This window comes from Lichenostomus cassidix, chromosome 5 (assembly GCF_008360975.1).
Source record: "Lichenostomus cassidix isolate B80296 chromosome 5, HeHo_3.0, whole genome shotgun sequence".
Taxonomy (NCBI): domain Eukaryota; kingdom Metazoa; phylum Chordata; class Aves; order Passeriformes; family Meliphagidae; genus Lichenostomus; species Lichenostomus cassidix.
The window spans coordinates 810,799-823,395 of NC_139486.1; the positions used below are offsets into that span (position 1 = coordinate 810,799).

The following is a 12,597-nucleotide window of genomic DNA, read 5'->3' on the forward strand; positions in this document are numbered from 1 at the left end:
CGCCCCGCCCCGCTATGCCGGCCGCGGCTTGAGGAGAAGGCGGGGAGGTACGCGTGTCCCCCCCTCTCGCCGCGGCGTGGTCGGCGCCGCGCCGGCGCGGCACGCGGCGCCCCCTGGCGACGGCGGCGTTGCCGGGCGGGGCCTGAGGCTCCATGGCCGCGGCCTCGGGCCATGGCGGAGCCGCCGCCCGGACCCGCCGCACCGCGGGGCCGCGGCCGGGCCTGGGAGCGCGGCGGCTCCGCGAAGCACGGTGACGACGGCACGGAGCGCCCCGGCTCCGGCGTTCCGCAGGAGGGTCCGGGCACGAAGCCCGCCGGCCCCGCTTTGAACGGTTCGGGCGCGGAGCCCCCCGGCCCCATTCACAACGGCTCGGACACGGAGCCCCCCGGTGCCGCTGAGCGCGGCCCGGGCACGGAGCCCTCCGGCCCCGCTCCCAACGGCTCGGGCACGAAGGCCGCCGGCCCGCAGGAAGGCGCGGAGCCCCGCGGTGCCGCTGAGGACGGTCCGGACCCGGAGCCCCCCGGGCCGCAGGGGGACGCGGCTCCCGCACCGGGGCTGGAGGCGTCGCTGGTGCCGCCGGAGCTCCGCGCGCGGCTGCTGGACCGGCGGGACTACCGGAGCCGTGCCCAGGCCGTGGAGCAGCTGCGGCGGGCGGTGGAGGGCTCCAGCCCCGCCGCTCTGAGCGCCGTGCCCGCCGCCGCGCTGCTGGGGCTGATCGCGCTGCTGGACGCGCTGCTGCACGACCCCAACTTCGCGGTGGCGCGGGGCGCGCTGGAGGTCACCCGGCTGCTGGCGCTGCGCCTCGGCCGCCGCGTCCCCGCCGTGCTGGCCCCGCTCGTGTGCACGGCCGCCCGGGCGCTCGGCGACACGCAGCCGGCGATGCGGCGGGACAGCGGCCGGCTGCTGCTGCGGCTGATGGCCGCGGCCGGCCCGCGGCCCGTGCTGCGCCTGCTGCTGCAGGAGCGGCTGCTGCGGCACCGCAGCGCCCGGCTCCGCGAGGAGCTGCTCAACACGTGCATCGCCGCGCTGCTCACCTACCCCGCCGGCGAGCTCGACCTGCCGCAGCTGGCGGCCGCGCTGGCGCCGGCGCTGCTGGACTCGAAGCGCAGGGTCCGGCACGCCGCCATGGAGGCGTTCGCCGCGCTGGCCTCGGCGATGGGCCCCGGCAAGAGCGGCGCGCTGCTCCGCGCCCTGGACGCCGTGGAGCTGCGGGCCGGCGGAGCGGGGGTCGTGCACGCCGTGCAAGCCCGCCTGGCCAGGAAGGTGCCGCCCCGCCTGGGCGAGCAGGGACGCGTGGAGTACGGCGTGCCTCTGTCCTCCGCCGGCCACTGCCGGGGACACTGCCACCCGGCCGGCGCGGACACCGAGTGGCTGCTGATGGGCAGCAGGAGCCGCAGCGCGCACAGCCAGTGCGGCCAGCCCGCCGGCCAGGGGGAGCTGCACGGCCCGGCGTGTGCCGAGCGGGGACTGAGCCCCCGGAGAGTGCTGAGTGCCGGCAGGGGCAAGAACAAGCTGCCCTGGGAGAAGGAGCTGCCTGCGGACAGGGAAGGTGGCTCGGGGGGCAGGATGCCTGTCAGCAAGGGTGTGGAGCAGGTATGTAACGCCCTGCGTTCCTTTAGCCTTTATTTCCAAAGGGAGCGTGGAAAGTTGTCAGAGGCTTGTAAAGTGAGAGATATTTGGGAGGTATGGCTGCTGTTTCATGTGTCTGTACACTCAAATCGCTCTGGGAAGGTAAATTTGGGTATTCCTTGTGTTAGATTCAACTAAGCAACTTACCAGGTTATTTACAAAAAATACATAAATCTATTTTTGAGGCTAGCTGGACTGCCTGAGAAACTTCTTAGGTCTGAGAGTAGTGACATGATGACAGTAGTGACATGACTCTGACATGTCAACAGTGACAAGTGAACCCCTGGGAATGAGCACAAGCATGGGGAAAACAGCCTTTATTTGTATGTTTGTGTTTGAGAGCATCTGACTGACTGCAGAGACTTTCCTGTTCGGGGGAAAACTGAGCAATTCCTTCAGCTCAGGCTCTGAAGGCAGAGCTCTGGAGTGGGGCTGAGCTAGGGCTCTTTGGGATAAACCTGGGGACTGCCAAATGCCTGTGTGGCTCTTGCTCCTTGGGCTGATCCGAGCAGGAAAAATGTAGGTCAGGCTGGAAGAAGGACTCTGGTGGAGTTTGGGTGTAGTCACCTACTGACCACGTCGGCAGCTGGAAAGGGGAGGAACCTCTGGAAAGTTGTCCAGGTCGTTTTCCCTTTAGCAGTGGTTCTGGGATGTTTTTTGGATAACCCACATGGGGCTGTATCTGTGTGTGGTGGTTTTTCTGTCACGTTTTTGGGGTTTTTTTTTGAAGTGGACTTGTTTGATTTACCATAGCTTGATCTCCTGTGAGTGAAGCCAACAGAGCTCCTCAAGAAATCAGAGGCTGGGCAGAGGAGATTCCTCAGTGCCACGTTTACCTCCTCCTCAGATTTTAATTCTCAGTTGCTTGGTAACTTGTTGCTGTGCTAGATGAGGTCATGGGCAGTGAGTGCTGCTCTGCAGCCTGGCCTGGGGCAGGCTCTGAACAAAATTAACTCAGTTAATGTTTCTGTGCTGTCAAACCTTGACGTTCATGTCTAGACTGGAATGCTCATCCCCTTCCTTGGTGTCTGTGTTACCTTTCCTGAGGCTCCTGAAGACATCTGTGCCTCCTTGAGCTGGTCAATCAGGCAATGAGTTCCCTTGGGATGTCTGCAAACAGGGTCTGGACAGCAAGATATGTAGGGAAAACCTCTAGAGCAAGAAGGGTTTCGTTTTTTTAAGCAGTTTTTCAGTAGTAAATAATACAGCTTGTACAAAATTTACCAGCGTTCTCCTGGCAGGTTGGGCTGAGCCCCGTGCTCTGCTGGTGTTTTTCTGTAGCTGTGAACAAAAAGCAAGTTAATACAGGCAGCAACACCTCGGTGGGGCTTAGAAAGGGTAACATTCCCTGCCTGGGACTGCCCTCTCCGGGGAGGTCAGGGAGGAGCTCTGGAAATGGTCCTTTCCTGAAAGGAATGAACCTTGCTGTCCATGTGGTTGTGTTTGTCCCTGGCGAGTGGGAGGAGTTTCCAACCCTGCAGAGAGGGGGAGAAAGCAGTTAGCTTACGGATTCTGTTTGGTTGATGTGTGAAGTGCATCTAGAGGTGTGTGAATCACCAAATCATGGAATGGTTTGGGTGGGAAGAGACCTTAAATCCCACCCAGTGCCACCCCAGCCATGGCAGGGACACCTCCCACTGTCCCAGGCTGCTCCAAGCCCCAATGTCCAACCTGGCCTTGGACACTGCCAGGGATCCAGGGGCACCACAGCTTCTCTGGGAATTCCAGCCCAGCCAGGAATTCCTAATTCCCAATATCCCATCCATCCCTACCCTCTGGCACTGGGAACCTGATTTGGCACAGGATTGGAGTCCTCTTGGCCAGACCTCAGTTACTCTAAAGGAAACTTAAAACATCAGGGTGGTCTAATAGTGGAATATTTACCTGATTGCTGTAGTTGACACCTTTGCTGCTCCCTCTTCACATCCTGATCCTTTGTCTGAAGCTCTCCGGGGCAGGGGACACTCTTTGCCCAGTGATGCTGGTGACCAGAGGGACATGAGGGAAAGGCTGGAGCTGTGCCAGGGAGGGTCAGGCTGGAGATGAGGAAAGGCTGTTCCCCAGAGGGTGCTGGCACTGCCCAGGGAATGGGCACAGCCTGAGGCTGCCAGGGATGCACAGCGTGGGTTGTTGGGTGTCTGGGCAGGGCAGAGCTGGACTGGATGATCCTGTGGGTCCTTCCAGCTCAGGACATTCCATGATTCTGTCTTGTCACACAAGTCAGTGAATTGTGTTTTCACTCATGGCACACTGGGACAAATACACCTGGGTGGTTTTCCCTGGGCTGAAGACATTCCAGGAGCTGTGGAAGCAAACCTCTTGTCCCTGGGGCATCCAGCAATCAGGAGCTGTGGGAAGTTAGCCCTGGATCTGCCCTTAACTCCCTCAGCAAGGAAAATCTATTTATCATGCTTAAATTTCAGGAACTCCACTTGTTTCTGTAGATGTCAAATATTAATTATTAATTCAGACATTCCTTTGAAATTAATTTGCTTAAAAATTAACTTTTGGAGTCATTCTGTGGCTGAAAGGATGCATGAAAGTAGCTTAATGTTTAAAGCTGTTTCCCTGCCAATATTTTTAGGGTCATGTTACACAGTGGTTGTCCAAGGCTGTGTCTAGACTTTCCTGATCAGATAAGATGAGAGGAAAACATGTGTAAGTTAATGTGTACTAAAAATAAAAGGTAGATAAGGCACAGTGACTTGGGGGTTTGTCTGGAACCTCTCTGCAGAGCTGTGGATTCTCCATCCCTGGAAATTCAGGTGTTTGGGGACAAGGTTTGAATATTGAGCATTGCAGGGTAAATCACAGACCCTGCAGGTCCTGTCCCTGCTGCTGGAGGTACCTTTTGGTACCCAAAGGTTCCCTTTTGGGGGAAACAAGAGCAATTGAACATTTCACTGGAGATTTAATCCCTGTCATAAAGTTCCTGTGAACCCTGGGATCTCCCCTAACTTCAGTGTTGGGCAACAGGTGTGGAATTCTCATTTCCATATTGATCTGATAACTGGGGAACTTGATAGCTGAGCTTTGTGGAGGTTCAAATTACCTAGGAAATCAGATTTGTGGAACAAGTCCTCTTTGTTTCACACAGAAATAACAGGAATCGAGGGATACAGAGTCTGTGGGATAAAGGTGTCCCTTCACTGGGAGCTGGGATGTCCCTCTGGGACCTGAACCCTGTTTTTTCTGGAGCTGGGAGAGGATTTAGGGTCAATGCTGTTCTGTCCTTGTGTGGTGTTGGTCTCTTCCCTGGGAGCACACTGTTGATGCTGCTGGTGTTGGATTAGGAGCACCTTTTGTCTCACAGCTCCACAGGGAAAGGATGCAGCAGGGAATTCCATGTTTCACTGGAATCAGTGATTCCAGACCAGGCTGGATGGGGCTTGGAGCAGCCTGGGACAGTGGAAAGTGTCCCTGGAATGGAATTTAATGTCCCTTGGACCCAAACCTTCCATGATTCCTTGGTGGGTCACTCAAGAGCTCTGCTTTGATAACCAAGTTAACAATTCCTCTGCTAGGTGGATCAGATCTTTTGCAACATCGGTGGAATTTACAGAAATCTGAACCCTTTTGAGAAATCCCTTTGCTGGGATTTGTCATCGACTCCAGTGAAACATCTGGCAGCTTTGGGTTTGCTCTGTTTCCCACCACCCTCAGGCCTGTGTTCAGTGAATTTGCAACGCTGTAATTATCATTTGTGGACAAGGATGCAGAGCTTTTATTGCTGGAGCTGGGATTGGAACAGCTGAGCAAAGCTGTACAGTCATGGCACTGTTGGAATTTACTCCTTCTGCATATATTGCTTTATCCTTGTGGAAAAATGGGATGGAAGTTTATCCTGTAGCAGCTCCTAAGCAGAAAATTCCCTGGCTGTGGTAATTTGTACAGTAAACATTGAATTGTGGACTGAAGGATCTGTGGCTGGAAAATGATCTTTGGTGATAGCAGGAGTGGGAATGCCAAGGTCTCACCTTTTTGATCCTGACTCATAATGAACTGGAATTTCATAATTTTCCTGCTGTTTTTCTCCTGTGCCCCTCAGAGCCTGGTTTGGATGGAGACTCCCTAAGTTTCTCCCTGAGTGCTTTAAGCAATTGTCCCAAAGGTTAGCCCAATCCCTGCAGGCTGATTACAAACCTTTCACTCTGACTGCCGGGGAGGAAGATTTGATGTCAACTTTTCAGCTTTTGGGCATTTTGCTGGCTTTGCTTCAGACTGGAGGCTGGGACATCAATCCCATTGGAGCCCAGGAAATGCTGGCAGGGAATCAGAGCATGTTTTTGTGAACAAAAACCAACATTTTGGCCACTTTTGTTAACCAGAAAACTACTGCCAGGACCAGGGGAGTGTTTCCTCCAGGTAGCTGTGAGCCTTGGAGCTCAGCTCCATCTGGGAATTGCTTTTCAGAGCACTGGATGGAAAAACAGGGAAATTACTGCTTCCCTTATTTATTTCCTGCCACAGGTACCACGTGAGAGTGAAAGTTTCCAGTGGGAACAGGCAGAGAGAAGAGAATTAGGCATATGTAATTAAAAATTTTTAATTGGGAAGGTAATCTTTCCAAGAGGAGTCTCGTTGGTAGGATATGGAAATGGAATTTCTCTTGGTTACAAGATGTGTATCTTGTGTCTCCTCTTTACCTGCAAAGGACCTGCAGATTTTGTTTGAACTCTGAGGTTTTTCTCTATATTCCTTAACCAATTCTATTTTTAAGCTCCTGTGTGACACACAAAATGTTATAAGGATTTAAGAACAATTCATTAGTGCTCGTTGTTGTGATTCTCATCCCAGGTTTCCAGTTCTGTGCTTCATTTTGTGATGCTTTTGTGAAACCTCATTGCAATATTAATTAAACTCCCTAGAGACATTTAACCAGAGCCTTTGGCTGCTCTTTGCTTGAGCCAAGCACTGAGCTTTAATATCTGTTAAATCACCCTGAGGTTTCTCCTGGAGCAGGGAAGGTTTGGAAGACCTGAGGATCTCTCCTTGTCCAACACAACCTGGGTTTAGGAGATAATGGAATTATGAGCTCCTGGAGAGCAATAAGTTCATATTCCAGGAGTTTTTGTGAAGTTCCAGTCTGAGAATCCATCTTTGTGGTGAGCTGGGACCTTCAGTGAAATGAAATTCATTTATAAATGACTGTATTTTGGATGTGTTAGAGGACAAATCCCCACATTTACACACCAGGAGGTTGGATAAAGGAGTTTTGAGGCTGAACCTGGTGCTGCTCTTCCCACTACTGAACAAATATTTCCATTTCTGCTCAGACTCCTCCATGTGCAGCCTTGTCTGTGAAAGGGGAGAGCAGAGGAAACACAGCCTGGCAATCATTTAAATCACTGATTTTACTCATTCAATCAGAAATTTGTTTCAAGCATGATGACCTTTACTTTGTAAAATATTTGTAAATATTTTGAATATTTAAATGTAAACTAAATTAAATAATTAATTCATTAAATTTAAGCTAAATATTTGTGTTACTGAGATTTTCTCCCTGCCTGTACCCAGTTCTCAGTAAAAGCTGCTGGCATTGCCAGGTGCAGCTTTTAGACTGCATCTGGAATGTGTGGTTTGCAAGTAACTGTTCCATTCTGGGATTTTGGGATTCTGATGTCTATTTAAACACTTCCTCATCCAAAGCACATAATTCAGAATGTCAGTGTTTATTTTTTGAAATTTAATTTTTAAAACAGTGCAATTCCCTACCAGTTTATTTTGTTGGTTTTTTCCCTTTCAGTGTGAGTAGTTTTAATGTTTTAGAAAAGGTTTTGGTAAAACCTTTTCTAATGCTTAAAATACTTGAAAATTGGGTAGCTGAGAAAGCAAAACTTGTATCAAAACGTTTGTAATTGCACTGTTTGCACACAGCAGGGCTTTGCTTTCCTTTCACACCCAGTTGATTTTGCTTTTCCCTACAGCTCTCTGCACCCAATGATTTCCTGCACTCCCCGAAGCTCCGACCCTCCCAAGGAATCCCAGCTGGTGATGAATTATTTTTCAGCAGAAAAAGAGCTTCCAGGGCTTTATTCCAGCCCAGTGTGGAGCTGAGCTCAGAGCATCCTTCCCTTGCTGCTGGTGAGTTGGGGGCACTGGGGAGCTGCCAAGGCAAAGCAGATTTTAGTGGTTCAGTAGCCAGAAGGATCTGAAAAGTCTGGGCAAGACCAGACCTGAGTGCTTCAGTCCTTGTCCCCTTCTGAGGAGGGCTGGCCTTGCCAAGTCTGCTCCCTCACCCTGGTTGGGGTTTGAAGGTGTCTGCTCCCCTTATTGTCACATATTCAAAGAGGGGATTGTTCTGGGGGTTTTTCTTGCCCCCATGCAATTCCCAGCTGGAGCAGTGCCCTGGAAGAACAGCCAGTCCTTTTCCCTTTTCCCCTCTGAGCAGCTTTATGAGGTTGCTTAGAGACTCTGGAATTAAGTACTTGGAGTGTATTTGGATTTTACACTCAGAGCTCCACAGAATCTGTGTTCCCTATGAAATTTTATTGGATATTTTTTGTTGGGTTTGGGTATCAATTCAGTTCTTTGTGTTCTCCTTTGGAAGGTGCTGTGGGCTCTCATCAGCCCCAGATTTCAGGGAAATGTGGGACTCTTGGATACCCCCAGGCCCGTGGGAAGAGTGGCAGTGTGGACTCTGAGTTACACCTTTTGGGATTAAATAACTGTCAGCAGGACAAAGGTATGTATTTTCTGTCAGTGGCCTGAAGCAGGGCATGTTATTTTGGGGCTGTTTCTTTATTCCTTTGCTTCCTTAAAGAATAAAAACTGTTACTGAAGGGTTGCTCAGTCCCTCTCCAGATGTCCTCCTGTGTAATTTAATTTGTGGTTGTTAATTTACAGCCCCACCTTTGATATCTGACCGTGTCAGGGTGTAGAGAAAAGGTGCTGCTGGGGGAGAATCACAGCAGCGTTTGATCTTGCATGACTTCTTTTAAAATATAGTTCTCCAAAACATGCCTGAGAAATAGTTTTAAGGCCTAAACTCATGTTTGGAAGGGAATGGAATTTGCAGAATGAAATTAGTCAGTTTGCCTGCACCAGCTTCGTGCAGAGAATAATAACTGGAATATTAATAATTGGAATAATCAGAAACTATTCTTATGATGTAGTATTTCACTGGAAACTATTTTGGTGCAGCATTATTTCATTGGAAATTACTATTGCAAGACCAAATGACCACCAGCACTGTTCTCTTTTCCTCTGCTCAGTTTCTTCCAGCCTCAACTTTTCCAGCAAGACCCAGAGAAGTTTTTGCACTCAGGCAGAGCCCCCCATGTCCTTGCAAGGTGCCAATGGCAGCCAGGGCACCTTCATCCTGCCCTCCTTCCCCCTGGCATCCCCCAGGAGCAGCCCCCAGCACCTCTCTGCCCCCACTGCCTCTCCAGGGAAATCCCAGGAGCATCCCATGAGCCTCTCCAGCTCCTGGCCTCTCAAGAGCTTCGAGGGGCTGCCGAAGCCTGCTTGCCACAAGCTCAGCCAAAAGCCAGCAGAAAACACAGGTGGGAATGTTGTCTGTGGGATAAAAAGGGATTTGGGGGTGGGTTTGGAGTGGTTTTGCAGTGGTCAGGAGATGCAGTGGCAGGTGAGAGGGAATTGGGGTGCAGTTAGGAATGGGAGGGATTGACTGATTGATTAATTTATTTATTTATGTATGGCTTCAGTGCTCACACCCCTGCTGGCTTCTCCTAAAAAATGGAGCTGTTGGATTTGGCATAAAGCAAAATATGCTGCAGTTCTGCTTTCCTTCCCAGTAACATCTCAGGGTCTTCAAGCTAAAATAAAACAAACTCCAAAAAGAGTACTTCCAGGGAAAGTCAGTACAGAAATACCTGTTACTCTCCATACTTTTAATCCATATATGTGCAAGAAAAGGTCACAGTGCATTTTGCCTTTTTGCCTCTTCATTTGAGTTAAGGAATCCCAGAATGGTTTGGGTTGGAAGAGACCTTAAAGCTCATCCAGTTCCAACCCCCTGAGTAAAAATAGTTTTACTCTCTGTTTAGGTTGATTCCTAATCACTCATTAGGCTTCTGAAAAAATGTAACACAAAATCAGTTTCCACACAAAATTTTGCACTCATGAAAGAAATCAGTTTAAAATTTCGTCTTGAGATCCATAATTTTGTGCATATGTAGAAAATTTCCAGCTGAATGCTTTGGGAATTTCTTCTCCCTGGAATGCAACTCTGCCTTGTAGATGTATTTATTACTTGCTTGATTAATGTGTTTATTATTGTATTTATCACTTATCATATTAACAATGATCATATGGTTTCCATATGCATTTTGATTTCTTTTTCTGGTTCTTTGGAGTACCTTTGTTGTTACAGCAGCTTCCAGGGGAGTTTAGGGATGAATCTTTTTGTTTAATAAAGAAAGTTAAATAACTTCTTAAGGGACTAAGGACATCTGCATGGACTTTGATGATCCTTTTGGGTCAGGATATTTTGGTTCCATGCTGGGATTCCCATGCAGGAAACACTGATGTATATTTTCTGAGAGGAAGGAGACACTGCAAGGAAGGGAAATGCTGACTGAGCCTGTTGTGAACCCTCCCTGTGAGGCCAGAGGAGTTGTGTGGCTGCAGAGATGAGCTGTGACATTTCCCTGGCACTGTCCCCGTGTGTTTCAGGAGATCCCTCGCTGGACAAACCTTCCCTGCAGCTGAGGCCCACCCTGGGCAGACCCCCTGTGGGTCGAGGGGGGCTGAGAGGGGCTCGGCCTGTGCCCCCCATTGCCCGGCTGCCCAGCCCCCTGGGGCACGCTGGGCACAGCCAGGGCAGCGAGCTGGCAGCAGGGCTGGCTGAGCTGCACGTGGAGCATGAGGAAGTGGACCAGGAAGAGGTGGGTGAAGTGGCATTTGATCACTTTTAACTGGGTTTCCCCATCCCTGGGTGGGTTTGGAGCAGCCTGGCATGGTGGAAGGTGTAGCTGCCCATGGAATAAAGTGAAATTCAAGATTCCTTCCATCCCAAACCATGTCTGAGATTCTGTGCCTTCCTGGCTTTGCCTTTCTGCCTGTGTCTTCAGTGATCTGTTCCCCACTGAGAGGAACTTGAGGTGTTAAACAGACATTGGAAGAATTTCTGGGATTCTGTGCCTTCCTGGCTTTGCCATTCTGCCTGTGTCTTCCATGGTCTGTTCCCCACTGAAAGGAACTTGAGGTGTTAAACAGACATTGGAAGAATTTCCAACGTGAAAAATATTCAGCAAAATATATCAGAGAGAATGCTGCAGCATGAAGCTCTAATAATTATTATTTCCCTGCTTGTTTGAGTAGGATCTCTGCTTGCTGGGTGCTGTTTGCATGATTTAGAGAGGGTTTAGATGGGATATTGGGAATTAGGAATTCCAGCTGGGATGGAATTCCCAGAGAAGCTGTGGCTGCCCCTGGATCCCTGGCAGTGTCCAAGGCCAGGTTGGACATTTTTGGAGCAGCCTGGGACAGTGGAAGGTGTCCCTGGAATGGGATGATTCTTAAGGTCCTTTCCAAGCCATTCCATGGTTTTGTTTCTGGGATGAGCAGAATTGCTGGGAAAAGCCTAAAGTCCCAGTGTGTGTGCTGGCAGCCATCAAAGCCCTCCTTTAATCCAGTAAAAACCATGGAGCATTGCTGTGTTTTAGCAGCAATCTGTGCTCTGGGAAGGGAAGCAGGGATACAACATTGCTGTGAATTGTATTTGCTTGCAGGGTCGTTATTCTTGTGAAATAAACCAAGGAGAGATCATCACAATCCCACAAAACCCATGAAGTGGTGATCCCACTGCCCAGCAGGGCCCTGTGCACCCCATGGCCTGAGCTGAACACTCAGAAATAGCCTTTATTTATCCAAAAAAGGCTTTTCCCTCTGCATCCACTAACCCCTGTCATGTTCCCCCCGGTGCAGATGCAGAATTCCCTGCGATCCCTGCGGAACAGCGCGGCCAAGAAGAGGGCGAAGCTGAGCAGCACCATCGCCGACCTGGAGAGCCCTGACTCTGCGGTGAAACTGGAATTTCCCGCGGCGGATTGTCCCTCCCAGGGCTCCTCCCCCAGCGCCGCCTCCACCGCAGAGAGTGGCATTTACAGCCAGGAGTCCCCGAGCTCCCCCGTGGCCAGCCTGCCCCGCAGGAGGGTGATGTGAGTGTCACTGGGTGTCCCCTCAGCTGGGAAATCCTCACCCAGCCTGAGCTAAATAATGCTATTAGCTGCTACATGTTTTATAGAAGGTTGCCTTGCTTAATAGCCTGATTTTTCTATGTGAATTGTGTTCCTCTCTAAAAATACAATTACTGCTTAATGACATTATTCCAGTTTTTTCTGGCTTCTAACCTGAAGCTGCAGTAGCCCAGGGCAGGGAGGCAGTAATTATTGTAATTATTTGATAAAGACTTCCCCTGCCATAGCAGAAATGGGACCCAGAGCTGAACAGGGCAGTGAGAAGGACAAGGAGTGAAGAGGAAGGATAAGATTGGGTTATTACAGCCCTGAAATTAAAGGAGGAATGGCTTGGGTTTGTTGGGAAGATGAAGACAATGCAGATGCTTCTTTTTGTGGATTAAGAGCTGTTTCCATTTATTCCTGAGAGATACTTGTGAATTTAAAATGCCTTCCCAGAGCTCTTCTAAATAGAAATTGTTTGGTGGCAAATGCTGCTGTGATTGTAAAGGGCAAGAACCCAGCTGGTTACAAGCAGCATAAACTATTGTTTAATGAAATATAAAGGGGTTTGAGGAATTTTGCAAATTTTCCAGTCCAAAATCTCCTTTTCTGTTCTCAGAACCCATGATTGTAGCTCTGCTCTGAAGATATTTTTGTGTGTACTAGAAGCATCTTTTATGGAATCATAGAATCCCAGAGTGGTTTGGGCTGGAAAGGACCTGAAGGATCACCTAATTCCAACCCTCTGCCATGAGCAGGAAACATTCCATATAACTGACAAACAACTGCATTGACAGAACAGGAAACAAAATAGAAAACGTAA

General features: G+C 50.1%; 1 protein-coding gene across 8 annotated transcripts in view; it reads left to right on the top strand.

Annotated features, from left to right (window-relative positions):
* Positions 1–127: 127 nt before the first annotated feature.
* The window catches only part of TOGARAM1 (TOG array regulator of axonemal microtubules 1), a 30,620-nt gene continuing 18,150 nt past the window's right edge, over positions 128–12,597 (top strand). For 7 of the 8 annotated variants that reach the window (XR_014852366.1, XR_014852368.1, XR_014852367.1 and 4 more), the window contains exons 1-6: positions 128–1,593; positions 7,557–7,713; positions 8,180–8,314; positions 8,844–9,134; positions 10,267–10,478; positions 11,521–11,753. Coding sequence is in view for 5 of the 8 variants with exons in the window: in XM_085060877.1 (XP_084917003.1) it covers positions 172–1,593; positions 7,557–7,713; positions 8,180–8,314; positions 8,844–9,134; positions 10,267–10,478; positions 11,521–11,753 (2,450 nt within the window). In the remaining 3 variants the exon portion in view is untranslated. The remainder of the gene's footprint in view (positions 1,594–7,556; positions 7,714–8,179; positions 8,315–8,843; positions 9,135–10,266; positions 10,479–11,520; positions 11,754–12,597) is intronic. The other variant, XM_085060879.1, reaches the window with a different exon arrangement.